The 22,460-nt window shown below is 43.7% G+C and overlaps 1 protein-coding gene across 3 annotated transcripts in view; it reads right to left on the bottom strand.

Moving 5' to 3' along the window:
* Positions 1–9,589: 9,589 nt before the first annotated feature.
* LOC120039066 (junctophilin-1-like) overlaps positions 9,590–22,460 on the bottom strand; it is a 53,049-nt gene continuing 40,178 nt past the window's right edge. The window contains exons 2-5 of one of the 3 annotated variants that reach the window (XR_005475274.1): positions 11,971–12,770; positions 11,753–11,849; positions 10,457–11,604; positions 9,590–10,408 (exon numbers count right to left, since the gene is read on the bottom strand). Coding sequence is in view for 1 of the 3 variants with exons in the window: in XM_038984592.1 (XP_038840520.1) it covers positions 11,769–11,849; positions 11,971–12,744 (855 nt within the window). In the remaining 2 variants the exon portion in view is untranslated. Of the gene's footprint in view, positions 11,605–11,752; positions 11,850–11,970; positions 12,771–22,460 lie in introns of all 3 variants that reach the window. The other 2 variants (XR_005475273.1, XM_038984592.1) reach the window with 2 other exon arrangements.

Raw genomic sequence — 22,460 nt, forward strand, 5'->3', positions numbered from 1 at the left:
CTAGCTATGCGAGGAATGGAAAGATGATGTAAGCGATGCTAGGCTAGCTATGCTAGGCACGGAAAGATACTGTAAGCGATGCTAATCTAAGCCTGCTATGGTAGGCATGGAAAGATACTGTAAGCAATAATATGCTAAGCTAGCTATGCTAGGCATGGAAATATACTGTAAGTGATGATAAGCCAGGCTAGCTATGTTATGCATGGAAAGTGGATCTCCTTAATACTGATGTCTTAGCAACATCAGTTGACAAACACTCGGCACCGATATCCCCTCGATGTTTCCGAGACTTAATCCAATTTCAGCTTGAAGCTTGACTGCCCAAGCAGTGTGTATTGTTGCTGTCGGGCTCTGGCTCTGAAGTAGGTTAAAATGATTTGTTAGGAACTCAAATGGCACTCTATTCCCCATAATGCACTACTTTAGACCAGGGCCCATAGTGCACTACTTTAGACCAGGGCCCATAGTGCACTACTTTAGACCAGGGCCCATAGTGTACTACTTTAGACCAGGGCCCATAGTGCACTACTTTAGACCAGGGCCCATAGTGTACTACTTTAGACCAGGGCCCATGGTGCGCTACTTTAGACCAGGGCCCATAGTGCACTACTTTAGACCAGGGCCCATAGTGCACTACTTTAGACCAGGGCCCATAGTGCACTACTTTAGACCAGGGCCCATAGTGCACTACTTTAGACCAGGGCCCATAGTGCACTACTTTAGACCAGGGCCCATAGTGCACTACTTTAGACCAGGGCCTATAGTGCACTACTTTAGACCAGGGCCCATAGTGTACTACTTTAGACCAGGGACCATAGTGCACTACTTTAGACCAGGGCCCATAGTGCACTACTGTAGACCAGGGCCCATAGTGCACTACTTTAGACCAGGGCGCATAGTGCGCTACTTTAGACCAGGGCCCATAGTGTACTACTTTAGACCAGGGCCCATAGTGCACTACTTTAGACCAGGGCCCATAGTGCACTACTTTAGACCAGGGCCCATAGTGTACGACATTAGACCAGGGCCCATAGTGTACGACATTAGACCAGGGCCCATAGTGTACTACTTTAGACCAGGGCCCATAGTGCACTACATTAGACCAGGGCCCATAGTGTACGACATTAGACCAGGGCCCATAGTGTACTACTTTAGACCAGGGCCCATAGTGCACTACTTTAGACCAGGGCCCATAGTGCACTATTTTAGACCAGGGCCTATAGTGCACTACTTTAGACCAGGGCCCATAGTGTACTACTTTAGACCAGGGCCCATAGTGCACTACTTTAGACCAGGGCCCATAGTGCACTACTTTAGACCAGGGCCCATAGTGTACGACATTAGACCAGGGCCCATAGTGCGCTACTTTAGACCAGGGCCCATAGTGTATGACATTAGACCAGGGCCCATAGTGTACTACTATAGACCAGGGCCCATAGTGTACTACTTTAGACCAGGGCCCATAGTGTACGACATTAGACCAGGGCCCATAGTGTACTACTATAGACCAGGGCCCATAGTGTACTACTTTAGACCAGGGCCCATAGTGTACTACTTTAGACCAGGGCCCATAGTGCACTACTTTAGACCAGGGCCTATAGTGCACTACTTTAGACCAGGGCCCATAGTGTACTACTTTAGACCAGGGCCCATAGTGTACTACTTTAGACCAGGGCCCATAGTGCACTACTGTAGACCAGGGCCCATAGTGCACTACTTTAGACCAGGGCGCATAGTGCGCTACTTTAGACCAGGGCCCATAGTGTACTACTTTAGACCAGGGACCATAGTGCACTACTTTAGACCAGGGCCCATAGTGCACTACTTTAGACCAGGGCCCATAGTGTACGACATTAGACCAGGGCCCATAGTGTACGACATTAGACCAGGGCCCATAGTGTACTACTTTAGACCAGGGCCCATAGTGCACTACATTAGACCATGGCCCATAGTGTACGACATTAGACCAGGGCCCATAGTGTACTACTTTAGACCAGGGCCCATAGTGCACTACTTTAGACCAGGGCCCATAGTGCACTATTTTAGACCAGGGCCTATAGTGCACTACTTTAGACCAGGGCCCATAGTGTACTACTTTATACCAGGGCCCATAGTGCACTACTTTAGACCAGGGCCCATAGTGCACTACTTTAGACCAGGGCCCATAGTGTACGACATTAGACCAGGGCCCATAGTGCGCTACTTTAGACCAGGGCCCATAGTGTATGACATTAGACCAGGGCCCATAGTGTACTACTATAGACCAGGGCCCATAGTGTACTACTTTAGACCAGGACCCATAGTGTACGACATTAGACCAGGGCCCATAGTGTACTACTATAGACCAGGGCCCATAGTGTACTACTTTAGACCATGGCCCATAGTGTACTACTTTAGACCAGGGCCCATAGTGTACTACTTTAGACCAGGGCCCATAGTGCACTACTTTAGACCAGGGCCCATAGTGCACTACTTTAGACCAGGGCCCATAATGTACTACTTTAGACCAGGGCCCATAGTGCACTACTTTAGACCAGGGCCCATAGTGTACTACATTAGACCAGGGCCCATAATGCACTACTTTAGACCAGGGCCCATAGTGCACTACTTTAGACCAGGGCCCATAGTGCACTACTTTAGACCAGGGCCCATAGTGTACTACTTTAGACCAGGGCCCATAGTGTACTACTTTAGACCAGGGCCCATAGTGCACTACTTTAGACCAGGGCCCATAGTGCCCATTCACCTCCATTTAACACAGAAGCCTCATTCACCTGCATTTAACACAGAAGCCCAATTCACCTCCATTTAACACAGACGCCCAAATCACCTCCATTTAACACAGAAGCCAGAGACTCTGATCTCTCCCTCTGTGGTGAAATATAAATGTTGGTTTCCTCTTCCCCAGACCAGACCAGCCCACCCTTGATCAGTCAATGGATCTGTGGTAGAGGCCAGAAACCCTATACAGTACAGTATAACACACACACACACACACACACACACACACACACACACACACACACACACACACACACACACACACACACACACACACACACACACACACACACACACACACACACACACACACACACACACACACACACACACTGAGACACACACACTGAGACACACACACTGTTGTTATAGCAGGGTTAATAAATTAATCTAACAGCTTCTGGCAGAGTGTGAAAACAGGCCAAGGCCCAAACATCACCTCACATTAAATATGGAGGGAAATACTAGCCATCAGGGAGATAGGCTGGTGAGTCTGTCTGGCTGCCAAGCTGTTGTCCCTCACATTCCCCTGGTAGGGATCTGTGATGACTGGAGCTAGTAAATCCGGGGGGGGGGGGGGGGGGGGGGGGGGGTCATGCAGAGCAGTGGACGGTGTAGTAGTAAAACCAGCAACCAGGGTTCAATCCACGTGTAAATCCTTCCCACTGTTATCTGGCTCATTTTATGTAACTGTAGCTACACCATTTTAGTTAATGGCTGGGACCCACACCTGTAGCTACACCATTTTAGTTAATGGCTGGGACCCACACCTGTAGCTACACCATTTTAGTTCATGGCTGGGACCCAGAACTGTAGCTACCCCATTTTAGTTAATGGCTGGGACCCACAACTGTAGCTACACCATTTTAGTTAATGGCTGGGACCCACACCTGTAGCTACACCATTTTAGTTCATGGCTGGGACCCACAACTGTAGCTACACTATTTTAGTTCATGGCTGGGACCCACAACTGTAGCTACACCATTTTAGTTCATGGCTGGGACCCACAACTGTAGCTACCCCATTTTAGTTATTGGCTGGGACCCACAACTGTAGCTACCCCATTTTAGTTATTGGCTGGGACCCACAACTGTAGCTACCCCATTTTAGTTATTGGCTGGGACCCACAACTGTAGCTACACCATTTTCAAAAGAGAGTAAGTAGGAGGGGATGATCTCTCCCTCTGTTGTGGGCCTTACACCTTCTTTGACTAGGCTACTTGCTGAATCCTCGACCCTCGTAAAATGTGAAGTGACCATCTTACATACATTCTGGTTGCCAGGATCACAGTAGTCATAGAAACGAGTACATAGAAAATGGCAACTGTTTTCTATAGCAGGTGTGTGTGGTTTGAAATATAGCAGTGTTGTATGCGAGCATAACTGTAAGTCGCTTTGGATAGAAGTGTCTGTAGATGGCATATATTATATTATTATAGCAGCCCCTATAAAGGTAGCATATACTTATAAGGCTGTGGTTTATATTTGTGACTCACGGGGAGGGCTAGTAGGGGATCATCTGTCTGTATGAATGGGATCCAGCATCATGTGCCGTGGTGTCAGAGTATTAGCAGAGATATCCTATACTATCTGTACCAAGCCAAGCCCTGTCTGCTCACTTCCTGGTTACCACTAGTGGGTCATGAAGAGCACTAGTCCATTCCACCTCCGCTCACGACTCTACATCAGTCTCAGATTACAGTATAACAAAGAACATATGACAAAGCAGGATTCATTAGTTAGCCGGCTGACTTTGATAAACAACCAGAAATAACAATTGGTTTTTCTACTTCGTTAAAAAAGTTTAAACTTAGATATGTGTTTTTGTTTGTCGAATCAAATTAGACCATGTCTACTTTTTAAGCTTATCATTAAAAAAAATAAGTTTAAAGTTACATCAGAAGGTATTGATTCACCTCTGTAGTATTCCTCCCAGAGGAAAAGACACAGTGAACATGACCTTTTTATATCAAAACTCAGAATGGATCAGACCTGGGTTCAAATATCTCAATTACTTTCACATACGTTCAAAGTAAATAGTCAGAAATATTTTATTTGAAAACACAAGTAGTTTGAATATTTTAATGTATTTGGAAATACACTTGGAAAGTATTTGAAAATACTAAAATACAATTACTCAAATAGAATCCCATGCATTTAATTTGAGACAACTAATATTTACATTTGATAGACTATTTGGTTTCACAAATAACCATTCAAATAAAAGTACTAGTTTTGTGCTGTGTATTTGAAAATACTTATGTATTTGAAAAATGTGAAAAACACAGAAAAGAGTAATTTAAATATCAGATACTAAAATACACATTATATTTGAACCTAGGTCTGGATTGGATAAACACTTAGTCGAACGTCTCATTGGGTGAGAGGAGGGAGGAGACTGGTGTCACTGGAGGCTGGTGTCACTGGAGGCTGGTGTCACTGGAGACTGGTGTCACTGGAGGCTGGTGTCACTGGAGACTGGTGTCACTGGAGACTGGTGTCACTGGAGACTGGTGTCACTGGAGGCTGGTGTCACTGGAGGCTGGTGTCACTGGAGACTGGTGTCACTGGAGGCTGGTGTCACTGGAGGCTGGTGTCACTGGAGGCTGGTGTCACTGGAGGCTGGTGTCACTGGAGACTGGTGTCACTGGAGGCTGGTGTCACTGGAGGCTGGTGTCACTGGAGACTGGTGTCACTGGAGGCTGGTGTCACTGGAGACTGGTGTCACTGGAGACTGGTGTCACTGGAGGCTGGTGTCACTGGAGACTGGTGTCACTGGAGACTGGTGTTTGCGACACAGTCTCTGTCACAAATGGTACCCTATTCCCTACATAGTATACTACTTTAGATCAGAGTTGGTACCCTATTCCCTACATAGTACACTACTTTAGATCAGAGTTGATACCCTATTCCCTACATAGTGCACTACTTTAGATCAGAGTTGGTACCCTATTCCCTACATAGTGCACTACTTTAGACCAGTGCTCTGATCAAAAGTAGTGCACTATTTCGGGAAAAGGGTGATATTTGGAATGCAGTGTGCAGACTGTTCACAGGCCTGTCCACATGAAAAATACTATAGTATACCATGGTATAAATACTATAGTATTCACTGCACTGTTTTTACGGACTTTACTGTAGTATATACTATAGTATTCTGTAGTAAACTACAAAATGACATAGTAAGTACCACACATATTCGAGGAATACTACACTGTGTAGTATAGTATTCTACAGTATACTACAGATTTCAATCGTAAGTACTGTCGTATTCTATAATAAACTGCAATATTTTTTCATTTGGGTGTACCACTGTATTACCCAGCTGATGTAACAGGAGACTAATCCAGCTGGATCAGCCCTGGGAACACAACTAACCTGGAGTCAGTCAGCCCTGTATGTCTGCACCAGCCTGCCTGGACGCACTGGCTTCGTCCCAAACGGCACACTATTCCCTTTATAGCGCACTACTTTGGACCAGCACCCTATGTTAGTAGTGCAGTGTAAAGGGAATAGTGTGCCACTTGGAACGAAGCCACTGGTTTGTGGGACCATCGTAGATAGGACAGGACAGAGGGCAAGAGAAGGGGGGGGGGGGCATAGGTCAAGGGGTGGTGGGTGTGGCTTAGTAACACAAAGGTTCAAGACACAGAGGTCAAGTTAAGGGTCAGGGGTTGTGGGTTAGAGGTTGGGGTCGAGCTCCTTTGAAGCATACATTCTAATGCCTCCTATGTCTAATCCAAGACACATTATAGTGTACAGGAGTATGGAATGAGACAAAGACGCAGTCAAATAGAGACGGGACAGTGTACAAGGCATAACTTCTTTATTGTTATACACAGAAATACATCTCTAAAGACTGCACAAATCAGTGAGGTGAAACCATACTTTGAGATATCAAACGTCTCACACAGTTCCTCATCGTTTGGTAAAACAGTCAAAACAAGTATAATCTGGTCTTGTCCCCCCTGCCCCGTCCCCAAATGATCAGGCTGGTCTCATAGAGTAGACGTAACATAGTAAACAAAAACCTGGGAAACTCAAATTAGTATGCTATGCTACGTTCGGTATGGTTCCATAAGACAGAAGGTTACTTAAGGCAAAGATGAAAGGAGGGTGGTGGGTTGGGATAGATGGGTAGGCATATAACGTGACCGTCTAGTTTCGATTCTCATCACAGACAACTTTAGCATTTTAGCTAATCAGCATCTACTTACTACTTTTTAGCTACTTTGCAACTACTTAGCATGTTAGCTAACCCTTCTTCTAACCCTAACCTTAAACCTTTAATTTAACTCCTAATCCTAACATTAACCCTTACCTTAACCCCTAACCACTAGCCTAGCTAACGTTAGCCACCTAGCTAACGTTAGCATTAGCACCACTTTGCCAACTAGCTAAAGTTAGCCACGACAAATTGAGATTCGTAACACATCATAAGAATTGGAGTTCGTAACACGTCATATGAAACGGATGATGGACATTCACAAATGAATACATACCATACCAAATGTAATATATCATACTAATTGGAGCATCCCGGATTTTCGTTTACTGTGTTACGTCTACCCCCTGAGTCCAGGTTGAAATGATACATAAATTACAGCCAATTACAGATAAAGATTTTAGTACTGTCAAATGTTACTGTATGTGCATTACAATACCCGTTACAAACATGTTATAGCCGTTGTCAAAATACAGGTGTGCAAATCGTTAGAAAAATACCAACTCATACCAGTTTCTGGATTATGCTCTGTAAAAATCCTTACAAATACTATATCTTATCTATATATAAAGGTTTCCAACATGCAATGTTGCTTTTTTTTAATTTATTTTTTTAAATATATATATTTTTAAACATCCCATGTTCTGCCTGTTTTAACCCCTCATAGATTACAGCTCTCACCCTGCTCTGTAAAAACAGAGGACGAAATAAAGAAAGAGGCCATCTCCAATGAGAAGGGTTGTTATGTTATCAGGTAGGTGTAGCAAACTTCAGGACATTGATGGGATTCCTACAGTTTTGAGAACGAGACAGATTCAACACAATGTAAAGTTGTCTTGAGATTTCTTATATTTGTTTTTAAATGGTTAGAAATGTTTCATTATTTTTCTTTGCCATACATGTCATTCTATTTTGACGGACTGCACATGAACACTGTAGGACCAATCAGAATGCACAATGTAGGACCAATCAGAATGCACACTGTAGGACCAATCAGAATGAACACTGTAGGACCATTCAGAATGAACACTGTAGGACCATTCAGAATGAACACTGTGGGACCAATCAGAATGAACACTGTGGGACCAATCAGAATGAACACTGTAGGACCAATCAGAATGAACACTATAGGACCAATCAGCATGAACACTGTAGGACCAATCAGAATGAACACTGTGGGACCAATCAGAATGAACACTATAGGACCAATCAGCATGAACACTGTAGGACCAATCAGAATGAACACTGTAGGACCAATCAGAATCTAAAGATCAGCCAATGTCTGAAGAAGCCTGCAGTCTCCCAAAGTACAGAGCTTTATCCTGTGTTTCTTCAACAGACCATGCAAACTATTAGTATCCTAAAAACTAAATTGCAATAAACACAATCTTGCCACTTTTCAAGCCCTTTTTCACAAGGACCAAAAAACTTTAAACAAATACATATCTACACTGAGTGTACAAAACATTATGAACACCTTCTCTTTCCATGACATAGACTGATAAGGTGAATTCAGGTGAAAGCTATGATCCCTTATTGATGTCACTTGTTAAATCCACTTCAATCAGATGAAGGAGAGGAGACGAGTTGAAGAAGGAATTTTAAGCCTTGAGACAATTGAGACATGGATTGTGTATGTGTGCCATTCAGTAGGTGAATGGGCAAGACAAACGTTTTAAGTGCCTTTGAACGGAGTATTTAAGTGCCTTTGAACGGGGTATGGTAGTACATGCCCGGTGCACTGGTTTGTGTCAAGAACTGCAATGCAGCTGGGTTTTTCATGCTCAACAGTTTCCTGTGTGTATCAAGAATGGTCCACCACCCAAAGGACATCCAGCCAACATGACACAACTGTGGGAAGTATTGGAGTCAACATGGGTCAGCATCCCTGTGGAGTCAACATGGGCCAGCATCCATGAGGAACACTTTCGACACCTTGTAGAGTCCATGCCCCGACGAAATGAGTCTGTTCTGAGGACAAAATGGGGTGCAACTCAATATTACAAGGTGTTCTTAATGTTTTGTACACTCAGTGTATTTATCAATCATATGATGAACACATAAATAACAATTATTTGAAGTGGATAACAGAAACTGTTAAATATATACGTACTCCATTTGTTTATATGTTTTTTAAAAATAAAAATTAAATCATGCTTTACCTGCAACAAAGACTACTACTGGTTAAAATGTAAGGGGCACATTTATAACTCACCTCCCTTTGATTGCAACAGTCCGGTCACTTCCTACACAAAACAATTAAGACACAGACTTCATCTCTTAACGACCGTCTATTCCACCCCCCCCCCCCCTCCATCCACCCTCTCCTTATCTTCTTCTTCTGAGGTAAAGGTAAAGGTCGAAGTGTTCAAGACTTTTAAAAGGCATCACTCCTAACCACATAACCATGGGTACCACATATTATCCCCCCCTTCAATCCAACCAGAATACATTCAATACCAAGTTTCTTCTGAGAATCAATACAATCAATTCTGGAATCAATTCTTGTTTTTGAGAATCAATTCAAGGACGTTTACTTTCCAGTCTCACAAGACATGCAAGCAGAGATTAGGCCCTCGGGAATAACAATAGGTGTTTTTTAATTTGACTAAACCAACTGATTTTCCCTCCTCTTCACAGCTTAGTGGTTTTAACATGAGAAGCAAAGAAGATAATTAAAGTAACTTGTCAACGAAATCCCATGCACAATTGTGTAATAATAATAATAATAATAATAATAATAATGTAATCCTTTGATTCAATAAATGACATAATTTATAAGACTTTTCATCTTTCAGTCACATAGAGCTAGCTTAGGCTTGCTACACAGTGTGGCTTCTTTCCTCAAATCCTACTGTCAATCTGCTTGCCCCCCCCATCTAGTCAAATTAGGCTTGTCTTTCCTGTTGTATGATACAATAAAATAAACAGATTTTAAAACAGTTAAAATGCTCAATAGACTAGACCTTTTGTTGGCAAAATATATATTCTTTCTTTAAAAAAATAAATCATATTGCACATTTAATAAAATTAGGACAGAATTCTCTCATTATGATGAAATAAAATCATTATGATTAGTCCAAAAATAAAAAGGGCTCTCCGTATTAGTTTTCCTTCCTTTTAACTAGTCTATAACTGCAGGTAACCAACATAAAGAAACAAAAAACTAAAGCTACAACAACAAAATGCACAGGGAGTGTCAAAGAAGGGTCTCCTGGGTGAAGGTGGGAGGAGCTAAAGGAAGCTGTGATGAATGGTTATTCGTTAACAGAGTAAGACTGGCGTGTGACCGCGCTAGCACTGACAGCTAACGTTCGATGCATCCGCTTTCCTGCAGCAAGGGATGGTTAGAACCTCAGAACACTGGGACCTCAGAACACTGGAACCTCAGAACACTGGAACCTCAGAACACTGGGACCTCAGAACACTGGGACCTCAGAACACTGGGACCTCAGAACACTGGGACCTCAGAACACTGGGACCTCAGAACACTGGGACCTCAGAACATTGGGACCTCAGAACACTGGGACCTCAGATCACTGGGACCTCAGAACACTGGGACCTCAGAACACTGGGACCTCAGAACACTGGGACCTCAGAACATTGGGACCTCAGAACATTGGGACCTCAGAACACTGGGACCTCAGAACACTGGGACCTCAGATCACTGGGACCTCAGATCACTGGGACCTCAGAACACAGGGACCTCAGAACACAGGGACCTCAGAACACTGGGACCCCAGAACACTGGGACCTCAGAACACTGGGACCTCAGAACAATGGGACCTCAGAACAATGGGACCTCAGAACAATGGGACCTCAGAACACTGGAACCTCAGAACTCAGAATGTGGGAACGTTGGAACGTGCACCTCTCTCAGTCCTCTGGCCTTGCCGTGCTTACATCTCCCCATGAAGACGTCAGAGGGTAAAATAGTAAGGCAGCTGTTAGCTCCTGTCATCTATAAGTGCATCTCCACATTGGCCCAGTTAAAGTTAGTCAGTCAGTCAGTCCCTCTGTGTTCCTGCCAGGATAGGACAGAAGGACAGGACAAGCATTTCGCTACACCAGCAATAACATCTGCTAATATGTGTATGTGACCAATAAAATTTTGATTTGATTTGAAAAAACAGAAGGAGTGGCCTTGCACGAGCAGAGAGCTCACTGCTTGGGTCAGCAGACATGTGTATTTCTTCATACTTCATATTTTCCTGTGTGTGTGTGTGTGTGTGTGTGTGTGTGTGTGTTCGTGTGTGTATGTTCGTGTGTGTGTGTGTTCGTGTGTGTATGTTCGTGTGTGTGTGTTCGTGTGTGTGTGTTCGTATGTTTGTGTTTGTGTTTACTTTTTCTGTTGTACTGTTTTTCTCCCTCAGACATATCATGTTGTTCTTTAACAGAACCCAGAGGAGAGTATTATGATCAGGCAGGTCTGTAGACGGCCCAGGACAGCCTGCGGGTCCTTCTCTCCTGCCTCTCATGTTTCTCTCCTGTGTCACAAAGCTGATGTCCATGCTCCTGTGGCCGCTTCCGAGTCTGACTGACACCATTTTGATTTTTAAAAGGCTGGAGACGCAACTGCACCAGTTGCCACGGCATCACTGAGGGGTCAAACACAGTTCAGGTGGGGTTAAATCGATTAGTGATGAATTGATTGGATAAAATAACACACACAGGAGGTCAACATCAGGCCTGCTCTTTAGGAACATAACAAACGTGTTGTGTGGCTGTTTTTAGTTGTACGGTTACCTGAGACACAGGACCATCATGTCAGGAAGTGGACAAATATGATGGCTAGGCCGATATTCAACAGCATCACCATAGCAACCAGGATAGAGTTAGGAGCCTGCAAGGCAACACCAAGAAGAGTTAGTATTAAGGTCCCCCTCCCCCCCCCCTGTCCATGTAGTATTACTCATTGTGAATTAAAAGGTAAAACTGATCCTAGGATCAGCACTTCTACTTACATTCTCTTCGCCCCGCCCGTCAGCCATCTCCATACTGGCCTTCTTGGTCTCTGCCAGGCTCTTTGGTTTCAGCGAATCCTGCTTCCTGAGTTTGCTCTGCTCACCTGTGGGCGTCGGCTTGAGATTGAAATTCCGGAACGACTTGGGGGGTGGCGGGGCCATCCGTGCCAGGGTCAGTTGACTGGGCTCCTCGTCCTCCTCAGGCTCAGGTTCCGGGGGCAAGGGTCCCCTGGAGGGGGCTTTGACGTAGTAGCTATGATACTGGGAGTGGAGCTGTCCCATTCCGTTACCAGGACCCGCCACCGTCTGCGGAGCAGCAGCCTGGGGAGGTGGTACGTTGGTGGGGCCGGGCTCTGGGGTCTTGGGGGATTTGGCTGAAGCATCCTGGTGTATTACATGGGAAGAGGGAGCAGCGGCTGTGGGCGGCTCGGCAGCGATGGACACCCTCTCCTCTTTACTCAACTTCCTGCTCGTCCGCTCTTCCTTGCTGCTCTTACGGACTGGCTTCTCCTCTTTGCTGACCTTGCGGCTGTGTGATGATTCGTCCTTGCTGCTCTTAAGGCCCGGCTTCTCCTCTTTGCTGACCTTGCGGCTGTGTGATGATTCGTCCTTGCTGGTCTTGCGGGAGGCGGAGGTGGAGACGCTGTTGCTGTGCTGTCTCTTCTTGCTGTGGGGCGAGGGGGGAGGGGTGGGCCCGGGGGTCTTGGCAGGGCTGGTAGGGCTGTCTTTCTCCTTCTCTTCAGGAGGATCCTTGGGGATCTCCACTGGATCCATGAACGCCTGCTTGATATAATCAGGACCTATAGGGGAGACAGACAGAGACACAACTCATGTTTATGCAATTAACACACTCTTACATGTATAATGTCCCATGTAATATGTAACCAACATGTGTACAGTACATGTACACAATGAATGTTCTATTTTAGGGTGGCTGCAGTAACAGGGCTTGCTTTTCAAGTAGCACACATTAGCCATTAATCTGTGTATGGTAGAGAGAAGATAAAACACACACACACACACACACCCTTCCCCCATACACAAATATCCCATTAATAAAGAGAAGCTCTCTACCGGCCAACGATGACATGAGAGATTATAAATCTATCCCAGAGTTCCAGATCATGTGATCTGTGACCCAGATTGGGAGAACAGAACAGAGCACAGCTATCTGCGATCTGCTGCTCCTGTCTAGAACCCAGATTGGGAGAATAGAACAGAACATAGCACAGCTATCTGCTATCCACTGCTCCTGTCTAGAACCCAGATTAGGAGAATAGAACAGAACATAGCACAGCTATCTGCTATCCACTGCTCCTGTCTAGAACCCAGATGAGGATAATAGAACAGAACATAGCACAGCTATCTGCTATCCACTGCTCCTGTCTAGAACCCAGATTAGGAGAATAGAACAGAACATAGCACAGCTATCTGCTATCCACTGCTCCTGTCTAGAACCCAGATTAGGAGAATAGAACAGAACATAGCACAGGTATCTGCTATCCACTGCTCCTGTCTAGAACCCAGATGAGGATAATAGAACAGAACATAGCACAGCTATCTGCTATCCACTGCTCCTGTCTAGAACCCAGATTAGGAGAATAGAACAGAACATAGCACAGCTATCTGCTATCCACTGCTCCTGTCTAGAACCCAGATTAGGAGAATAGAACAGAACATAGCACAGGTATCTGTTATCCACTGCTACTGTCTATAACCGAGATTAGTAGAATAGAACAGAAAAGAGTACATCTATCTGCTATCCACTGCTCCTGTCTAGAACCCAGATTAGGAGAATAGAACAGAACATAGCACAGGTATCTGTTATCCACTGCTACTGTCTATAACCGAGATTAGTAGAATAGAACAGAAAAGAGTACATCTATCTGCTATCCACTGCTCCTGTCTAGACGTCAGAGGCAAGGCATGCATTTACAGCAGCAGACCCAACCCAACATAGGCTACTGTAACTTTAATGCTGTAGATAGATACAGTCAGGTCGAAATGTATTGGCACCCTTGATAACAGTGAGCCAAAAGAGAATATAAAATAAATAATGCAAATATATTTAGGGGGAAATTATATTATTTTATACTAATACAAGTCCAAATTATACCTCTGTTTTCAATACCTTTTAATACCTCACCTTGTGAGTTTAACTGCACTGAGACTTTAAAAAAATAATAATCTGAGATTGGAGAACACATTGGGAGGGATCTGAGACCATTCCTCCATACAGAATCTTTCCTGATCTTTGATATCCTTCACCTGAATTTATGGACTGCCCTCTTCAATTCAAAACCACAGGTTTTCAATGGGGTTCAAGTGCGGAGACTGAGAATACCATTGCAAAATGTATATTTATTTATTTAAATTTTATTTATATACATATATTTGGCATTTGACTGTTTTGGGATTTTATCAAAATGCATTTTTTTTTGTAAAAAATGACTTCTGGAACATCTGAACTTCTGAACGTGTATACAATCTGTAAATATTAAATATTTTTTTATTTTTTTATTTTTTATTTAACTTTTATTTAAGCCATTGAGAACTGAAAATGTGTTGCTACTGCTCTTAACAATATTGCTACCCTGAATTTAGCAGGCACTATTGACAAAAGATCAGTGGGAAAAAGTTGACATAATGTGGGTAACAAGCTGTAGCTAGCTACAAACCAAACGGAAAAGACACGCTGCCGCGAAGCATTCATCCATGGTTATGGGTAAGAGTCTAGCTACATTGTCAGATATTATACATTTCAAATTTAGTCAGGAAGTCGTATTCATTGCAAGTTAAAGCATACTCTTAGCTAGCTAGCGAACGTTAGCTTGCTGGCTCGGTAGCCAACGTTACGTGTATGATCTGTGTAGTAATGTTATTTGTATCTCAGAAATCCATTTGCATTGCTAGTTATAGCCTAATGTTAGCTAGGTAGGTAACATTGAACCCTAGTTGGTTAGCGTTAACTACCTGCAGATTCATACTACAGCATTTCATGCATGGTGGCTAGCTATGACAATCCATTTGCACTGTAGCTATGTGTTGGGATTATGGTTCATTGTATAGCTAGCTATCTACATGTCTAAACAACATTTTACGATTCGCCAGATGATTACATGACCCATAAATTTAGCCAGGTGTGTCTTGGGGTGATTTCAGCCATTTATTGTATTTCATGAACATGTGTACATGTCTAGACAATAGTGACCCGTCCACTTAGCTAGATGTGGCTGAGGTGGTTAAAGCATTTATTTCACATGACAACATCAATTTAGACAAGTGTGTCTGGGTAAGCATGATCTAATAATTATAAAATATTTATACAACATTTTATCTGGACACTTTCTATTTTTGATATTGCTACTATTTACATATTCAAGTAACCATTTCACTGTACCGTTTACACCTTCTGTATCCTCTGCATGTGACAAATACACTTAGATTTTTATTTGATATAGTGTGTGTTTACCAGAGACGGTAATGTGAAAAACAACATGGCCAAGGACTAGACAAAGTAAATTTTTATCTGGAGTTTTTCCTTGTTCTAGGCTATTACTTTCACCACTTTTAGTCTTAATATTTGGTTGTTTACTACACTACTCCCTCTGTTTAGCACATGGCCTCACATGTGAATCCTTAATGAGATGGGTGGGGCTAAGGATTAAGAGGCTGTGAACAATGCTGAGTGGGTGTAGACAAACAAGAGCGCTCCGGTAGGTTTACCAAAACAGGGCCATTTTCTCAAAAGTGGGGTTACAAGTTTATCAACTTTCAAAGCGGAATAACTTTCCCATTGTTCCTCAACTGTAGTGTATGATATAACATTTTCTAGAGTCTCTACTTTTATCCAATGTAAAAAAACACAATTTCAAATTTGGCTACATAAGACCGAATCGAGGGGGTTAGTCACAAATAGCACCATAACATCAATATTTGACAGTAGGTATGAGGTTATTTTCTGCTTAAGCATCCTTATTTTGGCGCCAAACCAGCCACCGGTGTGCGTGGCCAAAGAGCTCTATTGTCACGTCATCTGACCAAAGCACCGGATCCAATCCAAGTGCCAACGCCGTTTTTCTAGCAAAAATCCAGGCGTTTACATTTGTTGGATGACATGAACATAGAGGTCTTTGGCGAAGCCAGCGGTGGGTTTGACATGGAAATATGGATCAATAAGAGCCCTATTTCACTCTGTCGATAACGAGGGCATGACCCTACGGCGCAACAGACCCTTCCTGTTCTCACATGCTACGGAAACACAAAAAAGGTTAACACACTTCAGCTTTTCTCTGTTTGTTTAATAGAGGTGTGCACTGTGGAATAATCCCCCATGGTCACATTGCTGTGTTATATATTCAACTAGTAATGGACAGATAACAGGGAAAGAGGCTGTGTGTTATATATTCAACTAGTAATGGACAGATAACAGGGAAAGAGGCTGTGTGTTATATATTCAACTAGTATTGGACAGATAACAGGGAAAGAGGCTGTGTGTTATATATTCAACTAGTATTGGACAGATAACAGGGAAAGAGGCTGTGTGTTATATATTCAACTAGTATTGGACAGATAACAGGGAAAGAGGCTGTGTGTTATATATTCAACTAGTATTGGACAGATAACAGGGAAAGAGGCTCTGTGTTATATATTCAACTAGTATTGGACAGATAACAGGGAAAGAGGCTCTGTGTGTTATATATTCAACTAGTATTGGACAGATAACAGGGAAAGTGGCTCTGTGTTATATATTCAACTAGTATTGGACAGATAACAGGGAAAGAGGCTGTGTGTTATATATTCAACTAGTATTGGACAGATAACAGGGAAAGAGGCTCTGTGTTATATATTCAACTAGTATTGGACAGATAACAGGGAAAAGTGGCTGTGTGTTATATATTCAACTAGTATTGGACAGATAACAGGGAAAGAGGCTCTGTGTGTTATATATTCAACTAGTATTGGACAGATAACAGGGAAAGAGGCTCTGTGTGTTATATATTCAACTAGTATTGGACAGATAACAGGGAAAGAGGCTCTGTGTTATATATTCAACTAGTATTGGACAGATAACAGGGAAAGAGGCTCTGTGTGTTATATATTCAACTAGTATTGGACAGATAACAGGGAAAGAGGCTCTGTGTGTTATATATTCAACTAGTATTGGACAGATAACAGGGAAAGAGGCTGTGTGTTATATATTCAACTAGTATTGGACAGATAACAGGGAAAGAGGCTCTGTGTGTTATATATTCAACTAGTATTGGACAGATAACAGGGAAAGAGGCTGTGTGTTATATATTCAACTAGTATTGGACAGATAACAGGGAAAGAGGCTCTGTGTTATATATTCAACTAGTATTGGACAGATAACAGGGAAAGAGGCTCTGTGTGTTATATATTCAACTAGTATTGGACAGATAACAGGGAAAGAGGCTGTGTGTTATATATTCAACTAGTATTGGACAGATAACAGGGAAAGAGGCTGTGTGTTATATATTCAACTAGTATTGGACAGATAACAGGGAAAGAGGCTGTGTGTTATATATTCAACTAGTATTGGACAGATAACAGGGAAAGAGGCTCTGTGTGTTATATATTCAACTAGTATTGGACAGATAACAGGGAAAGAGGCTCTGTGTGTTATATATTCAACTAGTATTGGACAGATAACAGGGAAAGAGGCTCTGTGTTATATATTCAACTAGTATTGGACAGATAACAGGGAAAGAGGCTCTGTGTGTTATATATTCAACTAGTATTGGACAGATAACAGGGAAAGAGGCTGTGTGTTATATATTCAACTAGTATTGGACAGATAACAGGGAAAGAGGCTGTGTGTTATATATTCAACTAGTATTGGACAGATAACAGGGAAAGAGGCTCTGTGTGTTATATATTCAACTAGTATTGGACAGATAACAGGGAAAGAGGCTCTGTGTGTTATATATTCAACTAGTATTGGACAGATAACAGGGAAAGAGGCTCTGTGTGTTATATATTCAACTAGTATTGGACAGATAACAGGGAAAGAGGCTCTGTGTGTTATATATTCAACTAGTATTGGACAGATAACAGGGAAAGAGGCTCTGTGTGTTATATATTCAACTAGTATTGGACAGATAACAGGGAAAGAGGCTCTGTGTTATATATTCAACTAGTATTGGACAGATAACAGGGAAAGAGGCTGTGTGTTATATATTCAACTAGTATTGGACAGATAACAGGGAAAGAGGCTGTGTGTTATATATTCAACTAGTATTGGACAGATAACAGGGAAAGAGGCTGTGTGTTATATATTCAACTAGTATTGGACAGATAACAGGGAAAGAGGCTCTGTGTGTTATATATTCAACTAGTATTGGACAGATAACAGGGAAAGAGGCTCTGTGTTATATATTCAACTAGTATTGGACAGATAACAGGGAAAGAGGCTCTGTGTGTTATATATTCAACTAGTATTGGACAGATAACAGGGAAAGAGGCTCTGTGTGTTATATATTCAACTAGTATTGGACAGATAACAGGGAAAGAGGCTCTGTGTTATATATTCAACTAGTATTGGACAGATAACAGGGAAAGAGGCTGTGTGTTATATATTCAACTAGTATTGGACAGATAACAGGGAAAGAGGCTGTGTGTTATATATTCAACTAGTATTGGACAGATAACAGGGAAAGAGGCTCTGTGTGTTATATATTCAACTAGTATTGGACAGATAACAGGGAAAGAGGCTCTGTGTGTTATATATTCAACTAGTATTGGACAGATAACAGGGAAAGAGGCTCTGTGTTATATATTCAACTAGTATTGGACAGATAACAGGGAAAGAGGCTCTGTGTTATATATTCAACTAGTATTGGACAGATAACAGGGAAAGAGGCTGTGTGTTATATATTCAACTAGTATTGGACAGATAACAGGGAAAGAGGCTCTGTGTTATATATTCAACTAGTATTGGACAGATAACAGGGAAAGAGGCTGTGTGTTATATATTCAACTAGTATTGGACAGATAACAGGGAAAGAGGCTGTGTGTGTTATATATTCAACTAGTATTGGACAGATAACAGGGAAAGAGGCTGTGTGTTATATATTCAACTAGTATTGGACAGATAACAGGGAAAGAGGCTGTGTGTTATATATTCAACTAGTATTGGAAAGATAACAGGGAAAGAGGCTGTGTGTTATATATTCAACTAGTATTGGACAGATAACAGGGAAAGAGGCTGTGTGTTATATATTCAACTAGTATTGGACAGATAACAGGGAAAGAGGCTGTGTGTTATATATTCAACTAGTATTGGACAGATAACAGGGAAAGAGGCTCTGTGTTATATATTCAACTAGTATTGGACAGATAACAGGGAAAGAGGCTGTGTGTTATATATTCAACTAGTATTGGACAGATAACAGGGAAAGAGGCTGTGTGTGTCATGTTTTGTCTTTCATCATGTCTTGTCCCTGTGCTTCCCTCTGCTGGTCTTATTAGGTTCTTTCCCTCTTTCTCTCTCTCTATCGTTCCGTTCCTGCTTCCAGCTGTTTCTCATTCTCCTAACGACCTCATTTACTCTTTCACACCTGTCCCCTATTTTGCCCTCTGATTAGAGTCCCTATTTCTCCCTCTGTTTTCCGCTTCTGTCCTTGTCGGATTCTTGTTTGACGTTTGCTGTTCCTGTGTCCTTGTTCCGCCCTGTCGTGTTCTTTGCCTTCTTCAGATGCTGCGTGTGAGCAGGTGTCAATGTCAGCTACGGCCAGTGCCTTCCTGAAGCGACCTGCAGTCTGTGGTCGCGTCTCCAGTCGTTCCTCTCTGTTGACGAGAGGATAGTATCCAGGAGAATCATTATTTGTTTTATTCTGGAATAAAGACTCTGTTACTATTACGTCGCTTTTGGGTCCTCATTCTGCAGCACAACAGAAGAATCCGACCAAGAATGGACCCAGCGACTACGGATTCTCGCAACACTGCCGTCGAGATCCAGGGAGCAATGCTCGGCAGACACGAGCAGGAATTGTCTGCTGCTCGTCATGCCGTTGAGACCCTGTCCGCTCAGGTCTCCGATCTCTCAGGACAGTTTCAGAGTCTTCGTCTCGTGCCACCAGCTACTTCCTGGTCTTCCGAGTCTCCGGAACCTAGGGTTAATAACCCACCATGTTACTCTGGGCAGCCCACTGAGTGTCGCTCCTTTCTCACCCAGTGTGATATTGTGTTCTCTCTCCAGCCCAACACATACTCAAGAGAGAGAGCTCGGATCGCTTACGTCATATCACTCCTTACTGGTCGGGCTCGGGAGTGGGGCACAGCTATCTGGGAGGCAAGGGCTGAGTGTTCTAACGTTTATCAGAACTTTAAAGAGGAGATGATACGGGTTTTTGATCGTTCAGTTTTTGGGAAAGAGGCTTCCAGGGCCCTGGCTTCCCTATGTCAAGGTGATCGATCCATAACGGATTACTCTATAGAGTTTCGCACTCTTGCTGCATCCAGTGACTGGAACGAGCCGGCGTTGCTCGCTCGTTTTCTGGAGGGACTCCACGCTGAGGTTAAGGATGAGATTCTCTCCCGGGAGGTTCCCTCCAGCGTGGACTCTTTGATTGCACTCGCCATCCGCATAGAACGACGGGTAGATCTTCGTCACCGAGCTCGTGGAAGAGAGCTCGCGTTAACGGTGTTTCCCCTCTCCGCATCTCAACCATCTCCTCCCACCGGCTCAGAGACTGAGCCCATGCAGCTGGGAGATATTCGCATCTCGACTAAGGAGAGGGAACGGAGAATCACCAACCGCCTTTGCCTCTATTGCGGTTCTGCGGGACATTTTGTCATGTCATGTCCAGTAAAAGCCAGAGCTCATCAGTAAGCGGAGGGCTACTGGTGAGCGCTACTACTCCTGTCTCTCCATCAAGATCCTGTACTACCTTGTCGGTCCATCTACGCTGGACCGGTTCAGCTGCTTCCTGCAGTGCCTTGATAGACTCTGGGGCTGAGGGTTGTTTTATGGACGAAGCATGGGCTCGGAAACATGACATTCCTCTCAGACAGTTAGGGAAGCCCACGCCCATGTTCGCCTTAGATGGTAGTCTTCTCCCCAGTATCAGATGTGAGACACTACCTTTAACCCTCACAGTATCTGGTAACCACAGTGAGACCATTTCCTTTTTGATTTTTCGTTCACCTTTTACACCTGTTGTTTTGGGTCATCCCTGGCTAGTATGTCATAATCCTTCTATTGATTGGTCTAGTAATTCTATCCTATCCTGGAACGTTTCTTGTCATGTGAAGTGTTTAATGTCTGCTATCCCTCCTGTGTCTTCTGTCCCCTCTACTCAGGAGGAACCTGGTGATTTGACAGGAGTGCCGGAGGAATATCATGATCTGCGCACGGTCTTCAGTCGGTCCAGAGCCAGCTCCCTTCCTCCTCACCGGTCGTATGATTGTTGTATTGATCTCCTTCCGGGGACCACTCCCCCTCGGGGTAGACTATACTCTCTGTCGGCTCCCGAACGTAAGGCTCTCGAGGATTATCTGTCTGTTTCTCTCAACGCCGGTACCGTGGTGCCTTCTTCCTCTCCCGCCGGAGCGGGATTTTTCTTTGTTAAGAAGAAGGACGGTACTCTGCGCCCCTGCGTGGATTATCGAGGGCTGAATGACATAACGGTTAAGAATCGTTATCCGCTTCCCCTTATGTCGTCAGCCTTCGAGATTTTGCAGGGAGCCAGGTTCTTTACTAAGTTGGACCTTCGTAACGCTTACCATCTCGTACGCATCAGAGAGGGGGACGAGTGGAAAACGGCGTTTAACACTCCGTTAGGGCATTTTGAATACCGGGTTCTGCCGTTCGGTCTCGCTAATGCTCCAGCTGTCTTTCAGGCATTAGTTAATGATGTACTGAGAGACATGCTGAACATTTTTGTTTTCGTTTACCTTGACGATATCCTGATTTTTTCACCGTCACTCGAGATTCATGTTCAGCACGTTCGACGTGTACTCCAGCGCCTTTTAGAGAATTGTCTCTACGTGAAGGCTGAGAAGTGCGCCTTTCATGTCTCCTCTGTCACATTTCTCGGTTCTGTTATTTCCGCTGAAGGCATTCAGATGGATCCCGCTAAGGTCCAGGCTGTCAGCGATTGGCCCGTTCCTAAGTCACGTGTCGAGTTGCAGCGCTTTCTCGGTTTCGCTAATTTCTATCGGCGTTTCATTCGTAATTTCGGTCAAGTGGCTGCCCCTCTCACAGCTCTGACTTCTGTCAAGACTTGCTTTAAGTGGTCCGGTTCCGCCCAGGGAGCTTTTGATCTCCTCAAGAAGCGTTTTACATCCGCCCCTATCCTTGTTACTCCTGACGTCACTAAACAATTCATTGTCGAGGTTGACGCTTCAGAGGTGGGCGTGGGAGCCATTCTGTCTCAGCGCTCCCAGTCTGATGATAAGGTCCATCCTTGCGCTTACTTTTCTCATCGCCTGTCGCCATCGGAACGCAACTATGATGTGGGTAACCG

This window comes from Salvelinus namaycush, unplaced genomic scaffold (genome assembly GCF_016432855.1).
Source record: "Salvelinus namaycush isolate Seneca unplaced genomic scaffold, SaNama_1.0 Scaffold250, whole genome shotgun sequence".
Taxonomy (NCBI): domain Eukaryota; kingdom Metazoa; phylum Chordata; class Actinopteri; order Salmoniformes; family Salmonidae; genus Salvelinus; species Salvelinus namaycush.